Source organism: Furipterus horrens, unplaced genomic scaffold (assembly GCF_987537825.1).
Source record: "Furipterus horrens unplaced genomic scaffold, mFurHor1.1.pri manual_scaffold_17, whole genome shotgun sequence".
Taxonomy (NCBI): Eukaryota; Metazoa; Chordata; class Mammalia; order Chiroptera; family Furipteridae; genus Furipterus; species Furipterus horrens.
In genome coordinates this window covers 33,487,139-33,513,843 of record NW_028327187.1, presented here as the reverse complement: position 1 = coordinate 33,513,843, position 26,705 = coordinate 33,487,139, and the positions used below count along the sequence as shown (strand labels likewise).

At 38.2% G+C, this 26,705-nt stretch overlaps 1 protein-coding gene across 3 annotated transcripts in view; it reads right to left on the bottom strand.

The window, feature by feature from the left end:
- TENM1 (teneurin transmembrane protein 1) overlaps positions 1 to 26,705 on the bottom strand; it is a 730,204-nt gene that overhangs the window by 625,906 nt on the left and 77,593 nt on the right. For all 3 annotated transcript variants that reach the window (XM_090265126.1, XM_090265127.1, XM_090265128.1), the window contains exons 2-3: positions 4,772 to 5,032; positions 3,070 to 3,126 (exon numbers count right to left, since the gene is read on the bottom strand). In XM_090265126.1, the coding sequence (XP_090121252.1) occupies positions 3,070 to 3,126; positions 4,772 to 5,032 (318 nt within the window). The remainder of the gene's footprint in view (positions 1 to 3,069; positions 3,127 to 4,771; positions 5,033 to 26,705) is intronic.

The following is a 26,705-nucleotide window of genomic DNA, read 5'->3' as shown; positions in this document are numbered from 1 at the left end:
GAGATTTGACCCATTGCAGCACTTCCATCTTTGGAAGATCAGAGAAGATCTACAAAAATACATTATCTCTTAGTTTTAATTTCCCCCCTCAAAATAATGCATGTTTTCCATTTATTTAGTGCTTACTGTACTCCAGATGCAGTGACTAAGTACTGAAGCTAAAACAGCGAATAGACCAGGACCTACTTTCAAGGACTGGCTGTCTAGTATTTATTAACAACTCTTGTGAGAACACAAAACACACAACTCAAGTATTAGCCTATAATGAATAGTAATGTAGTTCTAAGGTGAAATGAGAGGGAAAAGGTGTTAGAAAGAAAAAAACATTATGACTGATATCAAAGTTTCCTATTCACAGGACTCAGGATGAAGGTAGCTTTAGTACATCTGCATTTTTCTTAATAGGCCATCAAGCATCACTAGACAACAAAGGGTTAACTTGGACAAATTTAAGGGAATAAAAACAAAGTTCATAAGTGTTCTGATTCCCTTGTGAAAGTGAAAAAAAAAAAAAACCCATTGCCTTCTGTTACCTGATGCTCTCCCTTCCCTGTGCATTTGGTGCTGAAATTAAGGGTTATTTATTTTAATTCTTCATGAGTTAGAGCATGTCAGAGACTTAAATTCAATTATGGGTAACCAAATAGAGTTTATGAAAATGAGAATAAAATAAGTATTTTGAAAGGCTTGACCAGTTAATGAAATAAAAGAAAGAAGTCCTTCATAGACACAATTTTGGAAATGTGAGTAGAAAATCCATATCATAATCACCTAGATGGTAAGAACTGAACATGTCTTTGAAATTCCATCTCTGAATCTTTCTCAGTCGAACTATTCAACCAAATTAACAATTTCCCCTAGCTTCACTTTTCTTCCACAGGAGTGACGCTTAAATCATCCTAAGCTGGTCCACAATATTGTGTACATTGCCTCATCAATAATCTAAACATCAGAATGTATAAGAAGACAGAAACAAAATAAAATACTATTGACCCTAACTGAGGCACAAGGATGGAGTGCGGCATGAAGTCTCAGCAGTGAGTAAATAAATTCTAAAAATTTCAAGCCATTTCACTTTTTTAAGATGTAGTATATGTAAACCCAAATTAATGTAATAGATGCTCTGCTAGGCCTACTTGCATGAATGGATGAGATCAATAGAAAATAAATAGCTACATTTGCACACAAACATCAAGTTCAGTTCATTGAAAATAACATATTTCCTCAAATTAACATGCTTTCATAAAAACCATTTTACACTCTCATCTCAACTCAAACCTCCTCTTCAAGAATCTATGAAAATGTTGAAGGCAGGTCAGGTCTGCTTATCACTGATTGAAAATTTATGAAATTCATTTTGGGGAAATCTTACTATGGGTCATAAATAAGATTTCAAATTATATACTCCTTATTGAAAATTATTAGTAGGAGTCAGAGTAAGACTTACAGAACTGTAACTGAGCATAGAAAAGTTGTTTAAGTTCATATCTTATATACATATGTGATCCAAGAGAGGAAAAATATGGCTATTTGGAAAACAACCAATTGCACTTAGCTAACTGGTATCTGAACTGCTGTTTTAAGTTTTCCTCCTGTGTAAAATGCAGATAACAATATAATTGTTTTCACAGAATGGTCATGAGGATAAAATGAAATAAAAACATTAAAAGTGCATTTAGAAATTGTGAAGCGCTGATCAATAATATCAGTGAACATTCATATTGCACTTATATGTTGCAAGTAGTATTCTAAACCTTTATATACATTAATTCATTCAGTCACCACAAAATCCTAATATTGTTATTGCAACAGATGATGAAATTTAGGCACAGAAACTTTATATGAGTTTCCTAAGGTCACACAGGGATGTAAACCAAGGTTGTCTGACTCCACAGCGCAAACTTTTACTCACTACTGTCTCTTTTAAGTTGAAATCATCCTTGGAGGTGCACATTGGACCAGTAGAGGCTTGCAGTTAAGAACGAGTATTTAGTAGACTGAATCATAGGTTTACCTTGGCAGGCCAGCCCAATTTTATGGGGCCCTATCCAGTTCTGAAGATATACCATAAGCAATGTAAACCTATAATGGAAAAGATGCATGTCTTTTACCCCTGAGTCTTCCAACTCTGTCTCAGTAAATATAATTACATGATCAAGGTAGATGGTTGATTAGACTGAAGACCAAATGAAACTGAACAGTCTTGAATATTCCTGAAAGTCTCTTAATATATCAAGGGAGACAGCACATTAACACAGTATAGTGGCTCACCAGGATGAGCAGTTCTCATGGAGGTCTGGGGGAAGATAATATACCTTTAGATAAAGCTGATTCAGATAGATTTCCCCTGATCAATTTCCCCAGCCCCCTACCAATTTTGAGACATTGCCCTGTGGTCAGATGTGTGGATCTCCCCAAAGTGTTGGGTTTCATAAAAATCATTTATAAATATTGCTTTCAGTATTCCTCTGCAAAGGAACAAAACTCAATCAATAAGCACAATAAAGGCAAAGGTGAAAGGACACCAATGTTCCCTCACTGACAAATGACACAATATAAATACAGATTTACAGCAAAGAATGAAAAACATTTCTTTCATTTGAAGGCGCCATTGATAATTAATGACATGGATATAGATAATGTGATTGTAAAGCTAGGCCGGAGCAATCGAAGGAAAAGAGCAAGGCCATTTGGTAGGAGGCACCGTAAAGTTATGACAATATCTGAATTATAATAAATGCACAGCTAGAGACCAGAAACACATTGTAGATAACAGAGGAAGTATTGAGGCCAAACCCAGCCCAACATAATATAAATTTCTGCCCACATGCTAAATCTGTTTGCCTCTCCCACTCACCCACATCACCTCCTCTTCATCACCAATACATACACATGAAGTGTTTCAGAGAAAAGCAAACCAGTAAACTGCCCAGGAACTGATCTTTGGCAGGTGAATTAGCCAGGCCTGTGTGGTGTTTGTCAGAGGGGCACGGTTCCACATTGTGAGGTGGATGTCAGGAATGGGGTGAAGTAAAAATAATTGGTGGTCAAATATTTGGAAACACTTGCCTTGAGTAGACCCAGCTTGAGCATCCATGTCACAACAAACAGGGGAGAATTTAAAACCTGTAATATCAAACATTTTGCTAATTAATCCTTGTCCAAGTCATCTAGACAATCTTTAACCCTTATATACAGTAACTTATTTTTAATTAACAGATTCAATGAAATATGATTCATATACCATAATGTTAAACTTCTTCAAGTGTAGCGTTCAGTGGCTTTTAAGATTTTCACAGAATTATGCAACCATCACCCCTATTTCCAGAATAACTTCATGACTCCTAAAAAAAACCCACACTTAGGATCTTGCAGGAATAGAAGGATGGTGGAGCCCTGTAGGGAAACTTCTTTCTTTTATTTTAATGTTTTAACCCAGTGAACTGGCTATAACTTCCAATGGCAGGAGTGAGATGAGGCAGAATGAGAAGTCTTGGCAATACGGGAGATCATCTACCACCTCATTTCACATAAATTTGGTTACCATTTTTTCCTGTTTGACCGTTGAAGTCCCGGAAGTGAAGGGCCTAGTACAAGGTCTCCTAATTTGCTTGCTAATAATGCTCTTTCACATCCATGGATACGCATACATATATCAAATATGTTCCCTTCTCATTTCCATATTCCACTTCCAATACTCTTGACCCAATGCATACATGCCTACATGAAAATAAACTAAGAAATTCAAGACCCCTAGGATACTTGGTGATATTACAAAGTGTTGTGGCCTATCATATAGGAAATGGCATTCTAACTAGTGGGCGAATGGTCATTCCAAACTATATCCTTGTGGCCAGTGCCCCCTATGGGCTGAAGGATAGAAGGGGGACAGAACAGAAAAATATGTACATATAGAGGTGTTGGCTATCTCTCTCCCACTGGAGAAAACACTAATTAGCCACTGCTATCATACTAAGCCTTGTGGTCATGGTGATGGGGATCTATCAAATTTAGACTAACAGAACCATGAAGAGAATAGATGAATGTGTTTAGTAAGCATTAATATACTTTTTATGGAAGGATTTTGTTCTTGGGTAGTGACAGAAGAGCAGAAATAAAATAAATCAACCTCTTCCCAACACATCAAGAAGAGAAAACTTTTCAATTTATAAAAGTTGTAAGAAAATAATATACTCATATAATTACAATTTAATAATGCTGTTATTACTCATTGTCAAATAGCTGATGGTAATTTACACCTTCTTTTTTAAAAATCTAATTGAAGTCTAACCTAATTAATTTGGATCTGTTTGTACACTTGACAAGTTAACCTGAATCAAAATAGAAAGCATGTCCAGAATATGCTTGCTATACAATTGTTTATCTCATTGTTCATATATTGATAGAAAACCAACATACATGAGTACTTTCTAATAAATACTAATAAATGCCATTAAGATTGCCCTGAAAAATAAAGACGAAAATAAAAGGTGAGTAATAAATAAGACATGCACAATATTACTGACTACATGAGATGATTTCCCTTGGGGGATCATTAGAAACAAAAAATATTTTATCTAATATTGTAAATAAATGTGTCTATTTGCCAGATACTTAGGTAAGTGCCTTGTCCGCATGACCCTGCTAACTAGCACTTCCATTCTTCATATTAAATTAAAAAACAGGCAGACGGAGGGAAGGAAAAGAAATTAAAGGCTAAAAATGGCATTCTCTCTGGGTTTTACTTAAACAGTACAGGAAATTCCATTACCATTGTCTCCGTCGGACTTCCTTTCATGGTCAGTGTCAGTCAGGGACAATGCAGAGTTGGCCCGGCTGGACAAACAAGAACTCTGCTCTGACTTCATGCCCCTTATCCACATCCGCAGCGCGTGGTCAGGTGAGGCGGCGCCTTCTGTCTCGGTGTCTACATCAGACCCCATCTCCAGCTGGTAGCCGTGCCGAGAAACACTGCGCATGTCAGTCTGGTAGCCAGAGCGGAGATTGTGAGGTGTTTCACAGAATTCCATCTCTGTGAAGAAACAAAGTCCAGAGAATAAGTTTATTATTATGAAGAAATACCTGATAAAATTCTACTTTTTGTCCTCATGACACCTTCCCCCATGGGTAGTAATGCACTTTTGCAAAATTAGAATTCTGGCCATTTTATTTGTGGTAGTTATCATCTCAAGCTTATTTTGCACTTCTGTAGCTGAAAATTATGCTCCTGTTGATTCTTACAAGGTTTTGGAAAAAGCATGCCCAAAATAGCTTTATAGCTACAATTTTAGGTTGCACAAAATATAATGAAATAAGTGAGTGCAGAGGAGTATAAAGTGTAGAAAGCTGTCCTTTAAAAGATATTCCTCTTCCAGGAAGAATATATATGATCTGTAGAGCACATCTAGGCTTAAACTATTAAAATTACTGGCTTATCTAAGCATTTCATACTCTTTAGAGTTAAGAATAAATAACTCAATGTGAAAACTGAGGAAAAAATATTATGTCTATATATACTTTTCTAAAGTACTTTACCTAAAATACATTCAACTAATCTCTAAAATTGTAAGTACCTAATATCATTATTTCCCATAGTCTCCAAAGGAGTTTGAGGCCTACTTTATGCTAATTATTCAGTTTGATTCATTCTTTCCACAAAAACATGAAAAATATTCAATTGTATACTGCAACCTCAGTAGTGCTTCATGATTTGGATTTTACCCTTTTCGGCCCCAAGTCTTAGAATCATAAAATGTTTAAGATCATAGAAATGCTGGCACTAATCACTTCCTTTTATGTTTGAGGACAATAAAGTCCAGAGGGTAGATATCATTTGCCCATACCCCATGTGAGAAAGCAACAGAGCCGAACATCCAAGTGGGCATGGCTTCCATTAGACCCCAATGAAGCCTCATCAACTTACTGTATGAATACCGGGCATTTAGTCTTATGGTCAATTTTGCGTTCAGTTACGGCAAGGTGTCAAAAGGGGACAAGATGCTTCAATAGTCCCTAATAAGTTAATGAAAAATGACCACATGCCAAGACATATCATCTGAAATGTTCAGGTAATACTTAGATAAGGTAATCCGGGGATGTTGTACACTATAAGGGATTTTCTCATACTGACATCAGGGACAGGGTATGTCATTTAGCGAAGAAGAAGCTTAACTGAATGCATCTAATCCTTGGCACATATCAGTAAAATGCGAACCTTAAAATAAATTCAATTCTTTGAATACAGAAAGTGCTAAAATATAGGCAGGCCATATTCTAGAAAGAAGAGTGCAGAATATGAACATATTTTAGTTATTTTTTGACATATAATTGCGAAACAAGGGTTTAACAAATCAAATCTTAATGTTTATTTAATCACCATTAGGTGCCCAGGACTGTGCTCTATGAAACAGGGATTGTAGGCAAATAAAGCTACTATAATGTATTAGGAAAATTCAATTATAATTAATTCTTTCAGAGTTATAAGTTACTGCTGAGAATGCTCCTTATGCTTTCTGTGATGAATGTCTTTAAGAGTAATTCTACTTTTCTACAGAAATTTGTCTAAATTCCAGGGGAGTGGTGTTCGAAAAACAGGCATGGTTTCCATTTGTCAAGCACAAAACCTTATGAAAGTGTGGTTCTCCTCAACATAAGGCTAAAAGTAAAAATCCATTTCTCCCAATATAAATCTTAGCAATCTAGAATATTGGTTAATACTCATGCCTCTGAATTTCACAATGCTGCATTATCAAATCCTACTGTCACTACAGCAACCTGATAATGAACCTGTAAGCATGAAGCCACAGGACAGAAGTTTAAGGAGTCCTACATGGGCCTGCATCCACAACTTTCTTCATTCCCTTTGACCAGTGGTCCCCAAACTTCAGCATGCTCAGAATCACCTAGAAGGCTTGTGAAACACAGATTGTCGTGCATGCCAACCATTTCAATTTTTGATTCAACATGTCTGGAGGAAGGCCAAAGATTCTACATATCTAACAAGTTCCCAGGTAAGGCCTATGCTACTGGTCCAGGGACCACACTGTGAAAACTACTTCCCTAGAGACATTTTGAAGTCAGTGGGAGCCAGGAAAAGGGGAGAAAAAGTGAGAGAACAACCTTTGTGACCTTATCAAGGATTTTGCAGTAACCAGATATAATTCTATATGGAGGGAGACATAGGAAAGAAAGCATTTAAGCTGAATTGCTGTGAAGGGCACCCATTTATTTTCCATGGATTCAAGGCACTAATTAAGAAATTCACTTTCAAAAGCACAGACTGCATTTATTTTCACTCATACAATGGCATTTGAGATGTGACTTTGCAAAGATTTTAATATGAGCATGTGTCAGAGTAAAGACATTCATTGGAAAAGAATAAGCAAATAAAAATAAATGCACAGCCAATCTGTCACTCCATATCATAAAATACTAGATACATGGATTTGTTCCCTTCTAAGGAAATGTAGTGTAACGTGATCAAAAATTGAATAAGATAGTTATTTGAACTATACTCTGATTTGAATACAAAGACTAAACCACAAATTCTCTAATTAAATAGTCAGAAAAAGTACACTTCCTTGTCAATATGTACTTAGAAAGAAGAATGAAAGAAAAAGAGAAAGTTTCAGTTTTTTATAGTAAATGACGTTCATTGAACTGCCTCTCTTCCCTTTCTTGAAATCAATGTTACCATTGTAAATTATTTCTTTAAATACACCAAAGTCTTGGTGGTGTTCAAAATTCCCATAAGATGCATTTTTCTAGAACGCACTTACAATGCATCTTAAGTGGTTGTTTTTAGCCTTGTACATATAACCTTGTTACCTAAAATGCTATATATTCCCTAGAGAAGATAGAAGTTCATTTAAATATTTTATAGATCTATTCTTACCAAAGAGCTAGCCACAAGAGAAATGTAAGTACAATATTAGGATATCTATGATTTAAATGGATAGACTAGTACCATGAGGAACTCGTCGTCGTCGTCGTCGGCAGCCGTCCGTCTCGAGAGACGATGGTGTAGCTTCTTAAGAGTCTATCTGCACCGCCGAGAATGGCTGTGCAGTCCGACTCGGGAGTGACATCGTATCTGTCTCCTCCCGTGTTGAATCGACATCTTGTGATGACGCTGAAGCTACAGAGCCTGGGCAGGGTAATATGGAGGGTCTGCTGTTGCCCATGCAGCAGACCCCCCCTCTCTTCGCAGCTGAAGGGTCCAAGGGAAAGACGGAGTCGATACAGCTTGGGTTCAGGTGCGCCGCAGGAGTTGCCGGTGTTGACTACAACGTCAAACCGCCTTAGGGACTCCGGCTCCGGATTTTCTGTCGGGGTTTACTCCCTTAGCCTTTCCCCTGAAGAGGTATGCCGCAAGGCAGCGGAGGTTTTTTGGAGTCAGAGTTTTCCTTCTCTGATGTACCCTGACTGGAAGATCGAACCAGCGACACTTAGCTCGCAGGCCGACGCTCAATCCACTGAGCTAAACCAGCCAGGGCATGCCATGAGGAACTACACTTCAGAAATTAACAGATATAGATGTTGCCAAATGAATGATGTATTTGGAAGCCCACAGACTTGTATTTAATTTTTATTTTAAGGAAAACCTGCCTATTTTCCAGCCTTATAAGAGACAAAATCTGAGCAAATTAATAGAGCTGAAATCCAGTTTTAAAAATGGACAAAATATTTGATGAGACGTTTTACAAAAAAAGATAGAGGAATGACCACCAAGGCATTGAAATGATTTTCAATATCACTAATTGTTGGGGAAATGAAAACTAAAACCACAATGAGTTACCACTACAGAAATACCAAAATGGCTAAAAAAAGGTTGATCCCACCAAGTATTGACAGGGAAATAGAACAACTATATATTATGCTGGTAAAAGAGTAGAAAGGTACAACCACTTTGGAAAACTGTTTAGCAGATTCTTAAAAAAGGTGAAGCTGTACTTAAGAAAGTAATTCACGCCCACTCATTTATCCCTAAGAAAAGAAAACTTCTGTATACACAGAAATCTGTACCAGGTTATTCATGAGCTTTATTCATAACAGCAAAAAAGTATAAACAACCTGAGTGTGTATGAATAGCTACAAGGATATACCTGTGGTATAACCACACAATGGAATACTACTCAGTCCTAAATATGAATACTCTATTGCTATATAGTAAGGTGCACAGCCCTCAAAATAGTTATGCTGAGTGAAAGAAGGTTGATAAAATGTCTATATGCTGTATGCTTCCATTTAAATAAAATTCTAGAAAATTCAAACCAATCTATAGTGATAAGAAGTAAATCAGTGGTTGCGTGAAGAAGAGAGTGAGGAAGAAATGGAGAACAAGGGGTACGAGGGAACTTCTGGGCTAACCTAAATGACTATTATCTTGATTGTGGCAATAGTTTAATATGTGTATATGTGCCAAAGTTTGTCATTCTGTACATTTTAAGTATGTGTAGTTTATTGCACTTCAATTATACCTCTCTATTTTTTTTTTAGTGGACTATGCACCACCAGATAGTAAGACAGTGAGGAATCTAAAGAATCAGACAATTTTCCTAGATGGAGCAAAGGGTCTCCCAGCTAGCAGGAGGCCCCACTCTTTTCTTCCTAGTGAAAGAAGGTCACTAAAACATGAACGAAAAGGTAGTCAAAATGCTATCTTGCTTATATTTAAGTCATGAGGCAATCAAGGCTAACTGTTGCATGGTGATTCTCTGGGGAACATATTTTTCCTAGGAACATAACAATTGAAAGCCAATTTTAAGTGAAAATAAGGATAAAACTGATCACTGAGGAGCTTTCAGTGACTAAAGGAACATTGTATAGTTGGGGATCATGAGACTAATTTGCGTGGATCTGACACATAGAGTCAATTTAGCCCTCTATTAATGCTAATAAATTAATATTTTTATAAATGATATATAGTGCTGAATAAAATGAACTACTGTGTTTTCTCTCTAAATCTAAAGAGTCATCTGCAGGTGTTCAGTCTTGAATAACCATTTATCAAAATTTAAGAGGGAAAGTAAGAATCATCTATATTAGTTTTTTTCTTCAAATGCCATTTCTGAGTTTCTGATTAGCTCAAGGCTTTATTTTTCTTAAAATTGAACGTATCCACACTAAAAAGGCAGCTAAAAGGGAGCTTTAAGGCATCACACTGCAAATAAATAATTGGAGGTCAAAAACCATGATTAAACTTAGCTGTGACCTGCACGATTTGGGATATAACTTCTAAGTGTAGTCCATTTCTAAAATAAGAAAGAGGCAGAGGAGATACAATTCCTAGTTTTAATTACTATAGCTCATAAGAACCTTTATGGAATATATATAAAAGCAGATGGTATTAATTAGCCATGTAGTATTGGATAAGTCACTTAAAATCTTAGAGGCCTCAGTTTTGTCATCTGTAATATGTTTAGGTCCAACTTGAAATAAATCTCTAGATAACTACCATGTTCTAAAATTCTGTAATTGTAATTTGAGCCTATTATAAAAAATTGTGAAAAAGTTAAAATTTTCAAGTGGGAATAAACTTTAGTGGTTTTATGAATTAAGGTGCTATTCATACGTCTATTATGAAGGATAATCACACGTGTTAGCTAAGATATTGTGTCATGAATACAAGTCTTGCTATATTAAAAGTACTGATATAACCTAGGCTTATTTTGTGAATTGTGAGATTAGTGATAGAGTATATAATATATACAATGTAAAAAAAGAACTGAGTAAATAGTTATTCATCAAACATAACATAAAATTATCAGTTTATAAACACAGCTATTGCAAACAGTACTTTATAGTATAATGAATAAAAATTCACACAATTAAAAAATATTACTGACCCACTAATAATTCATTAATGACTCCAGGGAAAATTCCATATATTATTGCAGTCTTAGCAAGAATACAAAAGAAAGAAAGAAATGAGCAATGCCAGATAAGAGACAGATCATTTTCACTACTGGGTACCATTTTGTATTTTTCAGTTTGGGGGCTTTGAAAAGCAAATGATACCAAATTGCCAAACAAGTAAGTTCATGTGAGCTTACATAAACATAGCTCCACTGAACACCTGCTCCATTTCAAGTCAAGAAACAAAGCAAAATAGACTTAGTTGATTTCTCACAGTCTTAAAAAATTAGCCCAATTTCATTTCCTCCTCTTTTACGTGGTGAAAAAGCTTTATCAATGCACAGTACTGAACTGGGCATTAAGCAGTGAGGTAACAGGACCATGTTGTGTCCTTTGGCAAGTTCCACAGAGAGCCTATTTAAAGGCCAAAAATGACAACAAAGTAATAAAGGCACCATGCAGACCTGGCCTTTATTTTTCTGCTGAGGACCCATCAGCCTTTTCTAGAGCACAGGGGTGAGAGAAGGAGTGCTCCCAAATGCAAAACTGGAGCCTGTGGTTATCAGAGGACTTAAAGAAAACAACTAAGCTTCCTGCAGTCTAATCTAACTCTCACAGTTCCAAATGCACCCATTATCTCAGTACGCAGGGCCTACCAATTACGCCTTATTTAATTTTTGAGATTTCACCATCTGTCAATATAGTGAAAAGCATGGCAAAAAAATCTGGGTAGAGTAAAAGCCGGAAGTAGAAACATTCATGCTTCGTGACCAATATTGTCTAACTGGAACCATCTCAGAACATAGTTAAAGGACCATGTTAATGTCAAAAAGGATGCTCTCAGAAGTACAATGAGTTGCAAATCTGTAAAAATGGTTCAAACCAGACAAGGACACAAGAATTATAGCATGAAGTCAAAGGGAGGGGAGATGTGGTAGGAACCCTGAAAAAGTCCAAATGTACTCCAGTCATATTTAGAGAGAGATGAAAATACCCTTTAGCAATCTAAGGAGGAAGGAAACTTGATATGGGAACAAACAACTTCTATTTCTAATATATACCCTGGTACAGGGCCCCATTCCTACTGCACCCAAATGAGATGGGAGGACTTGTGAAGCTAATTCAGACAGCAGTCAGCACTACATTGCAAAGGCAATTCGTGCTCTACAGCCTTCGTAGCAAGGGTCTGGGAAAAAAATCAGGGGCTAGAAAAGATGGTGGGAGGTCCAGGACTTCATCAGAAATTTAGATCAATGGGAACCTGAGTATGTTCCCTTTATTTCAACATTTCGAATGAGACAGAGACTTCCTGGTCTAAATGAGAAATTTTCAGGGCTACTGAGCACTGCAAATGCATGGTGCTCAACGGCCCGAAAAATTTCTCTTTGTTACCTTTGTTGGTCCAAATTGCTGGCTGTTCATAACACTTTGGAGCATGAATCCTTATTTAGCACTGTGATCTTCCAGGTATACTTCTGTATTCTCATTACATTCACTAAGCATGTGAAGCTGTTTGCTTAGTGTGTATCTGTGCATGTGCGCTAATTTTAAACTACATGAATCTATCACACAATTCCATGTAGAGAAGGGAGACCGGCGAGTTAAAGGGTTAAATCAGCACTACAAACACTTGCAAATGCCTCAAACACATACTCATAAAGGCAAATAATATGATTTCTGTAACATTCTACACTCATCTGGAAGCATTTACTTTGTGATGAATGAGTAAAGATGCCAAGACAGAATTGTGCACCAGAGTCAGTGTCCATGAAGAACTACCGAATAAACTATATTCTGCTCCATTATAGGATTCTTCTCAGCATTGTTCAGAGGTGCCCTTTTTAGTTTTGCCTCTGTATCTTCGGATATAATTCACCAGTCACCCAGAATGCCTCCCTGTGATTTTTCACTAATCTAATTCCTAATATGAGACTGTGTCAGTACCTTCATAAAGTATGCCCCCCCATTAATCTTACCTTTCCATATATAATTTCTAGTTTTTACTACATAGTTTTACACCTGACTATATTTTTTCAATGTTTATATTTTCTGTATTACCTCCTGAATTACACCTCCAAATCTGGTAGTGTTGTCTAAACTTCTGGGGTCTCTCAAAATCAAATGAGATAATTTCGGCACAATGTTCTATGATGTATGAAGGACTGTGTAAGTGTAAGGTAGTAGTATTTCTATCCCCTAGGGCTCTCGAATAATTCTAGGCAGAGAATTATCAAGTACCAAAGTTTTAAAGTCAGTAATTAATATGAAATCACTCTTAAAAAGGTTAAATTTTCCAATATAATTTCGATATATATGAAATAGTTTTGCTTAACAAAAACAATGCCTACCAATGCAAACGGAAAAATTGATATTTTGGTAAATTAGCTATAAATTTCAAATAATAGGTGCTCAAAAAATTTGGCAAGAAAAGAAATAGAGCAGCCCACTGGGCGCGGATTCAGGAAAACAACCACTTATAGCAATACTAGACTAATGAAAAACGAGTTCTCTATATAATCTTCTGACTGAAATAGTCTCACAAACGAAGCTTTCCTCACTATAAGTTTGGCTTAATGAATTGTAAAATGACTCTTTGTAAAAATTCTTCAGAGTATACTCTAAGGTATAGAATTAGGGGAATTTTACTAACACCAGTAACGAAGCCTTGTTACATAAAAGACACTTCTTCCTTCCTCCTTATCAGTTGGTTTCATTTCATAAACAACATAGAAATTATGATCTTGGTAAGTTTGTAGAGTGTGCAGGAGTGAGTTGGTGGCTCCTTTGAGAGACTCTGCTTTCATGAACTCAGAGGTTTCTTTTTCAGGGATAGAAAGAAGAAATTCTCAGGCTAATGTAGTTTAAAATTCACACACACACACACGCGTGCACGCGCACACACACACACACACTAAACGAACAGCTTCACGTGCTTAGTGAACATAATGGAAATACAGGTTGTGGAAAGAACCCATAGAACACTCATCCAGGACTTTTGAATTGGAATTCTATTTAAAGAAAACGTTAAATTCTGGAGAAGACTTCCACTTCCAGTCAAGATGGACTGACAAGGACCAAATTTATTCTCCCACCTGTAACAACAACAAAAACAAACAAAATATATACAACGACAGTTATCAGATATTAGGCAATGAAGCACCGTGATCCCTGAGCTAAGGGAAGCAAATGAGATGTGCCTTATGATTGCCCCAGCTTACTGTCTGCAGAGTTTCCAGGCCTTACTACAGGAAGGGAGAACATAGGTTGAGTTTGTCTGTCTCTCTGAGTTGAGAAGAACCTGGTTGTATGGGAAGGCCAAGACAGGTGGAACATGCAGAACAGACTACCAAAGAGGAGAGCAAGAGAACTCCAGAGTTCTGCAGAGGGTCCCCCGGGATATTCTTTAAAGTCCTGAACAGCATGTGCATGAAAAGAAGCTTCCTACGACTAGAGAAAGAACCATCTGAAAGGATTAAAAAAAAACTGAATCTGAAATGGGGTTGGAAATAGTCCTTATTCTCAACAGCCAGAGTGAAAAATCTTCTAATTCATGGGCATTGAGCAGACTATGCCAAAAGGGTTTTGTATTCATACACACAACACACACACACACACACACACACACACACACACACACACACACACACACAGATAGATATAGATATACATATAGATATATAAAATTGAACATTGTTCTGGTGTGTGATCAATACTCAGTAATGGTTTTACCCTTTTTCTTGCTATTAAGCTTTGTTAGGTGGGTTGAGAGTAGCATTTACTCTAAGGCTAATTAGAACTTCACGTCTTATAAAGTTAAATATACACCTACCATATGATCTAACTATTGCACCCCCGATACTTAGCTAAATAAAATGAAATCACAGATCCTTACAAAGACTTGTATAGGAATGTTCATAGCAGCTTTATCTGCAATAACCAGAAGTTGGAAACAACTCAAATATTCATCAACAGGCAAATAGATGGAAAGTCTAGTATATATCTGTATAATGTAATACTACTGAAACATAAAAAGGAATGAAGTTTTGATACATAAAAGAACATGGATAAATATCAAACTAAGCTGAGTTTTAAGAAAACAGTCAAAAAGTCTACATACAGTATGCTTTCCCGTTTATGTAAGATGCTAGAAAATGTAAACTAATCTATAGTGACAAAAAACAGATAAGAGATTGCCTGGGAGGAGGGTGGGTGAGGAGTGGGATAGGAAAAAATGCTTCAAAGAGGCAAAATGAAAGTTTGGAGGTGATATATATGTGTACTATGATGATTGTGGGATGTTTTCATGAGTATATATATTTGTCAAAATGTACCAAATAGTACACTATAAATACAGTTTATTGTATATTAATTATACTTTAATAAACAAGTTTTCAGAAAACATAGTTTTTAGAAGACAGAATGTTTTTGCTTGCTTACTTTACATAAACATCCCAGTTGAACAGTGGGAACAATGAAACACAGTACCACAATTGATAAGCTTGAAAAATTAATGTGTTCACAAACAGCCATGAACGAGGAAAATGACAGATGAATTTCTGTTGACATATCTGCCATTTTGCTTTCTCTCCACTGGAATCAGAAGGGCTTCATTTTCTGGAACCTGAAATTCCTGAATGCTTGATAGTTATACACTTATGCAAACACCATCAACAAATTAGGTTTGATCCTAACGTGGCAGGAAGGGTCCATGGGCCAATTTGAGCTGAAATATAAAGTACTGTGACAAATCAGGTGAACCCAATAATTGCAAAACATATTTGCTATTCCTACCTTAACAAGTTAGTTGTCTTTGTTTTAATCTATGTATAAAATTTTTTTCTCATAACCCTGGATTATCATTCTAAAAGAATGAATGTTACTTGTTTCAAAGAAGTCTAGATGAGAGGATATGGTTAACTTAGTGCATATACAACTCTATTATGTACTTTTTAAATTTAATCTTTAGTGTATTCTTTCATTACCATTTAGTCCCCTTATTTTCCCTTGACCCCACCAATCACCACACTGTTGTCCTTGTCCATGAGTCCTTTTTCCTTTTTGCTCAATCCCTCCACCCCTTAACCTCCCCCACAGCTGTCATCTGCTCTCCATCTATGAGTCTTTTCCCATTTTCCTTGTTAGTTCAGTTTGTTCATTAGATTCCACATATGAGTGAAATCATATGGTATTTGTCTTTCTCTGACTGACTTATTTCACTTAACATAATGTTCTGCAGATCCATCCATGCTGTCACAATGGGTAAAATTTTCTTCTTTTTTTTATGGCCGAGTAGTATTCCATTGTGTAAAAGGTCCATAGTTGTTTTATCCACTTACCTGATGATGGACACTTGGGCTGCTTGTATATCTTGTGAATTGTAAATAACACTGCAATGAATGTAGAGGCACTTAGGTTCTTTTGAATTAGTATTTTGGGTTTCTTTGGATGTATTCCCAGAAGTGGAATCGCTGGGTCAAAATGCAGATCTATTTTTAATATTTTGAGATATCTCCACACTGCTTTCTACAGTGGCTGCAACAATCTGCATTCCCACCAGCAGTGTAAGGGGTTCCCCTTTCTCCCCATCCTCACCAGCACTTGTTGTCTGTTGATTTATTGATGATGGACATTCTGACAGGTGTGAGATGGTATCTTCATTGTGATTTTAATGTTCATTTCTTTGATGATTAGTGACATTGAACATCTTTTCATATGTCTATTGGCCATCTGTATGTCTTTGTAGAAGTGTCTATTCAGGTCCTTTGTCCATTTTTAATTAGGTTGCTTGTTTTTTTGGTGTTGAGTTTTGAAATTTCTTTATAAATTTTGGATCTTAACCCCTTATCAGATGTATCCATGAATATGTTCTCCCATTCTGTGGATTGCCTTTTTATTTTCTGATAAGTTTCTTTTGCTGTGCAAAATTTTTTAGTCTGATATAGTCCCATTTATTTATTTTTCTTTTGTTTCCCTTGCTTGGGGATATCTAATAAAAAATTTCTAAAAGCAATGTCGGATATTTTGCTGCCTATGTTATCTTCTAGGACTTTTATGATATCTGGTCTAGTATTTAAGTCTTCGATCCATTTTGAATTCATTCCTGTGAGTGGTGTAAGAAGGTGGTCTAATTTCATTTTTCTGCATGAATTTGTCCAATTTTCCCAACATCATTTATTGAATAAACTATGTTTAGCCCATTGTATGTGCTTGCTTCCTCTGTCAAATATTGACTATAAAGGTATGTGTTTATTTCTGGGCTCTCTATTCTGTTACATTGATCTATGTGCCTATTGTTATGCCAGTACCATGCTGTTTTGATTACTATGGCCTTATAGTATAGTTTGATATTACATAGTGTGATTCCTCCAACTTTGCTCTCCTTTCTCAAAATCGCTGTTGCTATGCGGGGCCTTTTGTGGTTCCATACACATTTTTGAAATATTTGTTCTAGTTCTGTGAAATACATCATAGGAATCTTGATAGGGATTGTGTTGAATCTATAGATTGCTTTGGGTAGTATGGACATTTTAATGATGTTAATTCTTCCTACCCATGAATGTGGCATATGCTTCCACTTATATGTATCTTCTACAGTTTCTTTCTTCAGTGTCTTATAATTTTCTGAGTATAGGTCTTTTGCATCCCTGGTTAGGTTTATTCCAAGGTATTTTATTCTTTTTGAAGCAACTGTGAATGGAACTGTTTTCTTAATCTCCCTTTCTGTTAGTTCATTATTGGCATTTAAAATGCAACTGAATTCTGAATATTAATTTTGTATACTGGTACATTGCTGAATTCATTTATCAGTTCTAGTAGTTTCTTGGTGGAATCTTTGGGGTTGTCTATGTACAATATCATGTCATCTGCAAATAGACAATTTCACTTCATCCTTTACAATTTGGGTGCCTTTTATTTCTTCTTCTTGTCTGATTGCTATGGCTAGGGCTTCCAGGACTATGTTGAATAAGCCCGGTGAAAGTGGACATCCTTGTCTTGTTCCTCACCTTAAGGGGAACACTTGTAGTTTTGCCCCTTGAGTATAATACTGGCAATGGGTCTGTCATATATGGCCTTTCTTTTATTTTATTTTATTTTTAATTTTATTATTTGTTATTCAATTACAGTTGTCCCATTTTTCCCCCATTGCTCCCCCCTCCCAGCCCATCCCTTCTCCCACAATTATACCCCTCCCCGTTGTCCATGTCCATGAGTCACTCATATACGTTCCTTGACCTGACCTTTCCCTTACTTATCCCCTTTCTCTCCCTCCCCCCTCCCCCCTACTGACTACTACTCTAGTCTTTGCCTACTTAGTTCGTTTGTTTGTGTTGCTCTTTAGTTTCCTGTATTGGGTGATATCATATGGTATTTTGCTTTCTTTGCCTGGCTTATTTCACTAAGCATAATTCTCTCTAATTCCATCCATGTTGTTGCAAATGGCAGGAGTTCCTTCTTTCTTTCTGCTACATAGTATTCCACTGTGTAGATGTACCACTATTTTTTGATAAACTCATCCACAGACGGGCACCTAGGCTGTTTCCAGCACTTAGCTATTGTAAACAGGGCTACTATGAACATAGGGGTGCATAAGTTCTTTTGAATTAGGGTTTTAGGATTTTTCGGGTATAATCCTAGCAGTGGAATCGCTGGTTCAAAAGGCAGTTCCATTTTTAGTTTTTTGAGGTAATTCCATACTGTTTTCCATAGTGGCTGCACCAGTCTGCATTCCCACCAACAGTGCAGTAGGGTTCCTGTTTCTCGACATCGCCGCCAGCATTTGTTGTTTGTTGATTTGTTGATGATGGCCATTCTGACAGGTGTAAGGTGGTATCTCATTGTGGTTTTTACTTGCATCTCTCTGATGGCCAATGATGTTGAGCATTTTTTCATGTGCCTATGGACCTTCTGTATGTCCTCTTCAGAGAAGTGTTTGTTCAGGTCCTTTGCCCATTTTTTAATTGGGTTGTTTGCTTTCTTGATGTTGAGTCGTATAAGCTCTTTATATATTTTGGAGATCAGTCCCCTGTCTGAGATATCATTGGCAAATATCTTTTCCCATATGGTTGGTTTCCTTTTCATCTTGCTGATGTTTTCTTTTGATGAGCAGAAACTTTTTAGTTTGATGTAGTCCCATTTGTTTATCTTTTTCCTTTATTTCTCTTGCCTTGGGAGATGTATCCGTAAAGATATTGTTACGTGTGATATCTGAAATTTTCCTGCCTATGTTTTCCTCTAGGACTTTTATGGTATCACGGCTTACATTTAAGTCTTTAATCCATCTTGAGTTTATTCTCGTGTGTGGTATAAGTTGGTGGTCTAGTTTCATTTTTTTGCATGTCCCTGTCCAGTTCTCCCAGCACCATTTGTTAAAGAGGCTCTTCTCACTCCATTTTATGTTCCTTCCTCCTTTATCAAAGATTAGTTGGTCATAGAGGCCTGGGTTTATTTCTGGGCTTTCAATTCTGTTCCACTGATCTATATGTCTATTCTTATGCCAGTACCAGACTGTTTTGATCACAGTGGCTTTGCAGTATTGTTTGATGTCTGGTATCGTGATTCCTCCTGCTGTGTTCTTCTGTTTCAAGATTGCTTTTGCTATTCAGGGTCTTTTTTGGTTCCATATGAATTTTTGGAGGATTTGTTCTAGGTCAGTGAAATATGTCATTGGTATTTTAATAGGGAGTGCATTGAATTTGTAAATTGCTTTGGGTAGTATGGCCATTTTGATGATGTTGATTCTTCCCATCCAAGAACATGGTATTTGCCTCCATTTATTTGTATCTTCCTTAATTTCTTTCTTCAATGTTGCATAATTTTCAGTGTACAGGTCTTTTATCTCTTTGGTTAAGTTTATTCCTAGGTACTTTATTGTTCTTGTTGCTATAGTAAATGGTATTTTCTTTTTTGCTTCTGTCTCTGAGATTTTATTGTTGGTGTACAGAAATGCCTTAGATTTCTGTATATTTATTTTGTACCCTGCTATTTTGCCAAATTCACTTATTATATAAAGTAGTCTTTTAGTGGATTTTATAGGGTTTTCCAGGTATACTATCATGTTGTCTTCAAATAGTGATAGTTTTACCTCTTCTTTCACAATTTGGATGCCTTTTATTTCTTTGTCTTGTCTGATTGCTGTGGTTAGGACTTCCAAGACTATGTTGAATAGAAGTGGGGAGAGTGGAGAGCCTTGTCTAGTTCCTGATTTCAGGGGGAATGCTTTCAGTTTTTGTCCATTGAGTATGATGTTGGCTTTAGGCTTCTCATATATAGCCTTAATGATGTTAAGGTATGCTCCCTCTATTCCCATTTTGATGAGTGTTTTCATCATAAATGGGTGTTATACTTCATCAAATGCTTTTTCTGCATCTATTGATATGATCATGTGATTTTTGTCTTTCATTTTGTTTAGGTGATGTATTATATTTATTGATTTGCAAATATTAAACCATCCTTGCATCCCTGGGATGAATCCCACTTGATCGTGGTGTATGATATTTTTGATGTATTGTTGGATCCTGTTTGCTAAAATTTTATTGAATATTTTAGCATCTATGTTCATCAGTGATATTGGCCTGTAGTTTTCTTTCTTTGCTGTGTCCTGACCTGGTTTTGGGATTAGGGTAATACTGGCTTCATAGGAAGAGTTTGGGATTTTTCCCTCTTCTTGGATTTTCTGAAATAGTTTGAGGAGGGTAGGAGTTAGTTCTTCCCTAAATGTTTTGTAAAATTCACCTGTGAAGCCATCCGGTCCAGGGCTTTTGTGTGCAGGGAGATTTTGGATTACTGTTTCAATTTCCTTCTTTGTTATTGGTATGTTGAGACTTTCTACTTCTTCTTGATTCAGTTTTGGAAGGTTATATGTTTCTAGAAATCTGTCCATTTCTACTAGGTTGTCAAATTTCTTGCCATATAGTTGTTTGTAGTAATTTCTTATAATTGTTTGTATTTCTGAGGTATCAGTCGTGATTTCTCCTTTTTCATTTCTGATTTTGTTTATTTGGGTCTTCACTCTTTTTTTCTTAATGAGCCTGGCTAGAGGCTTGTCAATTTTGTTTATTTTTTCAAAGAACCAGCTCCTAGTTTTGTTGATTTTTTGGATTGTTCGTTTTGTTTCTATGTCGTTTAATTCTGCTCTGATCTTGATGATTTCCTTTCTTCTTTTTGCCCTAGGCTTTGTTTGTTGTTGCTGTTCTAGTTCTTGTAGCTTTAGGGTTAGATTTTTTATTTGAGATTCTTCTAACCTTTTCAGATATGCCGGTATTGCTATGAACTTCCCTCTCAGGACTGCTTTTGCTGTGTCCCATAGGTTTTGGGCTGTTGTGTGTTCATTGTCATTAGTTTCTAGAAATTTCTTGATTTCCTCTTTGATGTCATTATTAACCCATTCGTTATTTAAGAGCATGTTATTCATTCTCCATGAGTTTGGGTGTCTTTGATTTTTTTCCCTGAGGTTGATTTTTAGTTTCAAGGCATTGTGGTCTGAAAAGATGCTTGATATGATTTCAATTTTCTTGAATTTGTTGAGGCTTGTTTTGTGTCCTATTATGTGGTCTATCTTTGAAAATGTCACATGTTCCTTTGAAAAGAATGTATATTTTGCTTATTTGGGGTGAAAAGTTCTATATATATCAGTTAAGTCTATGTGGTTTAGTGTGTTTTTCAATGCCTGTATATCCTTGGTGTGTCTTTTCTTGGATGATCTGTCTATTGTTGATAATGGAGTGCTGAGGTCCCCTACTATGAGTGTGTTGTTGTTAATATCCTTCCTGTGGTCTTCTAGTATTTGCTTTATGTATTTGGGTGCTCCTAGGTTGGGTACATATATGTTTATCAGTGTTATATCTTCTTGATTAATCGTTCCTTTAAGTATTATGAAATGTCCTTCTTTGTCTCTTTTTATTGCCCTTGCTTTGAAATCCGTTTTGTCTGATATGAGGACTGCTACCCCAGCTTTTTTTTCAGGTCCATTTTCTTGGAATATTTTTTTATATCCCTTTACTTTCAGTCTATGTAAATCTTTTGTTCTGAGGTGTGTTTCTTATAGACAGCAAATATGTGGGTCCTGTTTTCTTATCCGTTCTGTTACCCTATGTCTTTTAATGGCAGCATTTAATCCATTTACATTTAAGGTTATTATTGACATGTATTTATTCATTTCCCTTTTGTATCTCTGTTCCTCTACTCTTTTTTTGTTTTTTCTCTTCCTTTTTCTTAGAACATTCCCTTTAGCATCTCTTGCAATGCTGGTTTGGTGGAGATGTATTCTTTTAGTCTTCCTTTGTCTGAGAATCTCCTTATTTCACCTTCTATTTTGAATGAGAGCCTTGCTGGTTAGAGTATTCTTGGTTCTAGGCCTTTGTTTTTCATTGCTTGAAATATTTTTGACCATTCTCTTCTGGCTTGTAATGTTTCTGTTGAGAAATCGGTCGATAGCCTTATTGGAGCTCCCTTGTAAGTTATTTGCTGTTTTTCTCTTGCTGCTTTTAGGATTCTCTCTTTGTCTTGGAATGTTGCCATTTTAACTATGATGTGCCTTGGAGTGGGTTTTTGGAGGTTCCTCTTTATTGGAACTCTCAGTGCTTCTTGGACTTGCATAACTTTTTCTCTCATCAGGTTCGGAAAATTTTCTGTCACTATTTCTCCTATCAGTTTTTCAATTCCATGCTCCTTTTCTTCTCCCTCTCTTATTCCTATGATCCTTAAATTATTTTTCTAATGCTATCCTGTAGTTCCCTTACATCTTGTTCATATTTTTTCAATCTTTTCTCATTTTGCTGTATCATTTGAGAATTATTACCTACATTATCCTCTAACTCACTAATCAGATCCTCTGCTTTGTTTAGTCTGCTTTTGACTGATTCTACTGTGTTTTTCAGTTCAGAAATTGCATTCTTCATTTCTTCCTGGTTCTTGTTGATAGTTTCTATGTCTTTTTTTTTGCTGGAGTAGTTCTCTGCAAGTTCCCTGTAATTTTCTTGGAGCTGTTGGTAACTTCCTTGGAGGTTGTCATAGTAGTTTTTGAAGTTTTCGAGAATATTGAGCTTCTTCACCACCATAGTTTTGAATTCCATGTCTGACATTTGGGTTATGTCTATTCCATCTACCTCTCTTTCTGGGGATTCCTCTTTTCTTTTCATTGAGAGGTTGTTTCTGCGTCTTACCATTTTGGATTCTTCTTGTTTCTTTTTGTTATTTGGATTTGTCTGCTTTGCCTTCCCACCTTTGTCGTATGAGACTTTTTATGGTAGATCTGGGGGTTTCAGTGGTGCAGTCTCTTTGATCTCCTGTGCCTGATGTTCTTGGGGTAACTTTTATATCGTTTGTTTATGCTGTCTGATTATATTTCAGATTTTTTTGTTGTTGTTGTTAGGATATTCCTTCTGGCTTGTTGATTGAGAGTCACTCTATCCACTTTATCTCGAATTCTTTTGTGGAGATGTCAGTTCAGCCTTCTTGTGTCGTCTTCTTTTTCTGCGTCCACAGCTGGTCTAATGTGATGGGTCAGAGATCCCTATTCCTTGCAGCAGTGTTGTGTGCAAGGTGGCCAGCAGGGCGCAATGCAAGGCAGCCAAGAGCCCACCTCATGTCTGTCACGCGGTGCTCCAGGAAAGCAGGCCACGCTGCGCTCTGGGGAAGCTGGCGAGGTTTTTTTTTTTTTTTCACTCAAGCATCAGTGTGCGCCCAAAGTGCCTGGGGAACTAAGCTCAGGCCTGCCGCGCCGGGCTCCTAGAAAGCAGACCGCACCAAGCTCCAGGAAAGCCCTCGAGGTATTTTTTTGACTCGAGCACCGGTGGGTGCCCAAGGTGTACGGGGAACTAAGCTCCGGCCTGCCATGCCGCACTCCTAGAAAGCCGGCTGTGCCGCGTTCCGAGGAAGCCAGCCGCGCTGCGCTCCGGGAAAGCCCTTGAGGTGTTTTTTGGCTCCAGTGCCGGTGTGCACCCAAGAGGCTGGGGAGCTAGCCTCAGATCTGTAGCGCCATGTTCCGGGAGTTGGTCTTTCGCCTCTTAGGGCAGGGCCGCAGTCACTTGTGCTCAGTAGACGTGAGTGTCTGTGAGTCACTGCTGCCCACCGTTCCCGCACCTCCTGAGCGGGCACGTGCAGAGCCTGGGCAAGTGCTCTGCGCTCCGGATTCCGGCCTGGTACTTTGGCCTGGCGCCCACTGGGCTGGCCAGGGGCGACTGCGCACAGTCTTCTGCGTGTCCAGTGGGTCCTCCCTGTGCCCGTTGCGTCACTGATTTTATGTCTGTTGGCGTGTGTCTGAAGGGCACCTGGACGTGCAGCCCTGCGCACCTGGGTCAGTGAATGAGGGCACTTCCCTATGCGCTCCCCCGTGACCCAAGGGGAGGGTTCGGGGGTGGATGAGCGCACTACTGCACCTGTGCTCCTCAGGAATGGCCTACCACCCCCAAAATTTCCTCCCCTCTCCACTGTCCACTAGAGAAAAATATAAAGGAGAATTATATTCTCACTTGCCCGGCAGCACGCTGTCTCCTGTCCTTCGGCGCCAATGCCATTTGGTCGAGTCTGGTCTCTGCCAGTGAGCAGAGATCCACTCTCCTCCCAACACCTCTCCTGGGTAGCCTGCGGTCTCCAGAAAGCCTTTGTTTACTTCCAGCCACAGCTCCAGCAGCCATACCAGTCAGGAATCCCGTTTCGTCCCCTTTTTCTCCACTATCCTCACTAAACAAGTTGTTCCAAGATGGATTTTCTCTAATCCAGCAGTGTCTTGGCTCGAATCCTGCCAGTGTCCAGCTGCTCACTGAGATGTTCTGTCTGCAATTAGCCCAAACTGCAGAAGGGTCTTGGGAGCCTGAAACCGCAGCCTCTGCTCACTCCTCCGCCATCTTCCCAGGCAATATATGGCCTTTCTTATGTTCAGGTATGTTCCTTCTTTTACCAGTTTGCTGAGAGTTTTTATCATAAATGGGTGCTGGATTTTATCAAATGCTTTTTCTGCATCTATTGATATGATCATGATTTGTAATTCTTCATTTTGTTTCTGTGGTGAATCACATTTATAGATTTGTGAATGTTGTACCAAGCTTGCATCCCCAGAATAAATCCTACTTTATCATGGTGTATGATCTTTTTGATGTGTTGCTGTATTTGGTTTACTAATATTTTTGTTGAGGATTTCAGTGTCTATGTTCTCGAGGGATATTGGCTTATACTTTTCTTTCTTTGTAGTGTCTTTATCTGCTTTTAGAATTAGGAAAAGTTGGCCTAGTAAAATGAGTTTGGGTCCCTTCCCTCCTCTTGAATTTTAGAAAATAGTTTGAGAAAGAGAGGTGTTAGTTCCCAGAATATTTGGTAAAATTCACTTGTGAAGCTGCCAGTTCAGTGCTTTTGTTTTTGGGAGCTTATTTATTTAATTATTTGTGCTTCAATTTCACTAGGTGTAATCTGTCTCTTCAGATTCTATGGTTCCTGATTTAGTTTTGAAAGACTGTTTTTTAAATAACTTATTTGTTTGTTTGTTTGTTTATTTTTAGAGAGAGGGGAAAAGAGAGAGGGAGAGAAACATCACTGTGTGGTTGCCTCTCAGTCGCACCCCCAACTGGGGACCTGATGTGCAACATAGTCATGTGCCCTGACTGGGAATCAAACCAGCGACACTTGGCTCGCAGGCCGATGCTCAATACAATGAACTACAGCAGCCAGGGTTAAGACTGTGTTTCTGAGAAGAATTTATCCATTTTGTCCAGGTTGTCCAGTTTGTTGGCATACAATTGCTCATAATATTTTCTTGCATTACTTTGTATTCCTTTGATGTCTGGTGTTATTTCTCCTATTTCATTTATTTGGGTCCTCTCCTTTTTTCTTGAAGAGTGGTTAAAGGTTTGTCAATCTTGTTTATATTTTCAAAGAATCAAGAAGATGGCAGAGGAGTGAAGGGAGGCTGCACTTTCTAGCTCATGAGACCCATCTGTAGTTTGGAATGATTGCAGACAGAACATCTCAGTGAGCATCTGGACAGTGGCAGGAGCTGAGCCTTGGCACTGCTGCATCAGAGAAGACCATCTGGGAACAACCTGTTTGGTGAGGATAGTGGAGGAAAAAGGGACGAGACGGGATTTCTGACTAGGTTGGCTTCCTGACCTGCGGCTAGAAATACACAAAGACTTTTTAGTGACCCCAGGCTTTCCCAGAGAGGAATCAGGAGGAGAGCGGGGCTCTGCCTGCTGGCAGATCCAGGAGTGGGCCAGGTGGCATCTGGTGCTGAGAGACAAGAAACAGCATACTGCTGTGTATGTACGAATGTGTTTTTTCTTTATATTTTTCTCTTGTGTGCTGCAGAGAGGGGAGGAGAGGTTTGGGGTGATTGGAGATTCTTGAGGAGCGCAGGCACAGAAGTGCACTCGCCCACTCTCCAACCCTCCCCTTGGGTCATGTGGGCGCGCACAGGGAGATGCCCTCATCCACTGGCACATGTACACAGGTGGGTTGCTGGCCACATGTCCGGGATACCCTTGGACTCACCCCAACAGGCATAAGATCAACACACTAACGGGCGCAAAATCGGCCCACTGGGCATGCAAGAGATGGTGAGCAGACACCCATGGCGTGCCCCAATAGGTGCCAAGCTGGTGCACAGCCCACTTGCGCAAGCTCTACTCGTGCTCGCCTAGGCGGGTGTAGGAACAGTGGGTGTCTGCAACACAGGAACAGTGGGTGGAGGCAACTCACAGATGCCCACTTCCACCATGTACGTGTCCAGGTCCCGCGCCAAGAGGTGAGAGACCAACTCCCAGGGCACGGCTGGGCAGGCGTGAGGCTAGTGAGCAGGCGACTATGTGAGCGCACGTGCGCACGCGCACAAGTACCCCAGCTGGCTGCAACAGGTGCCA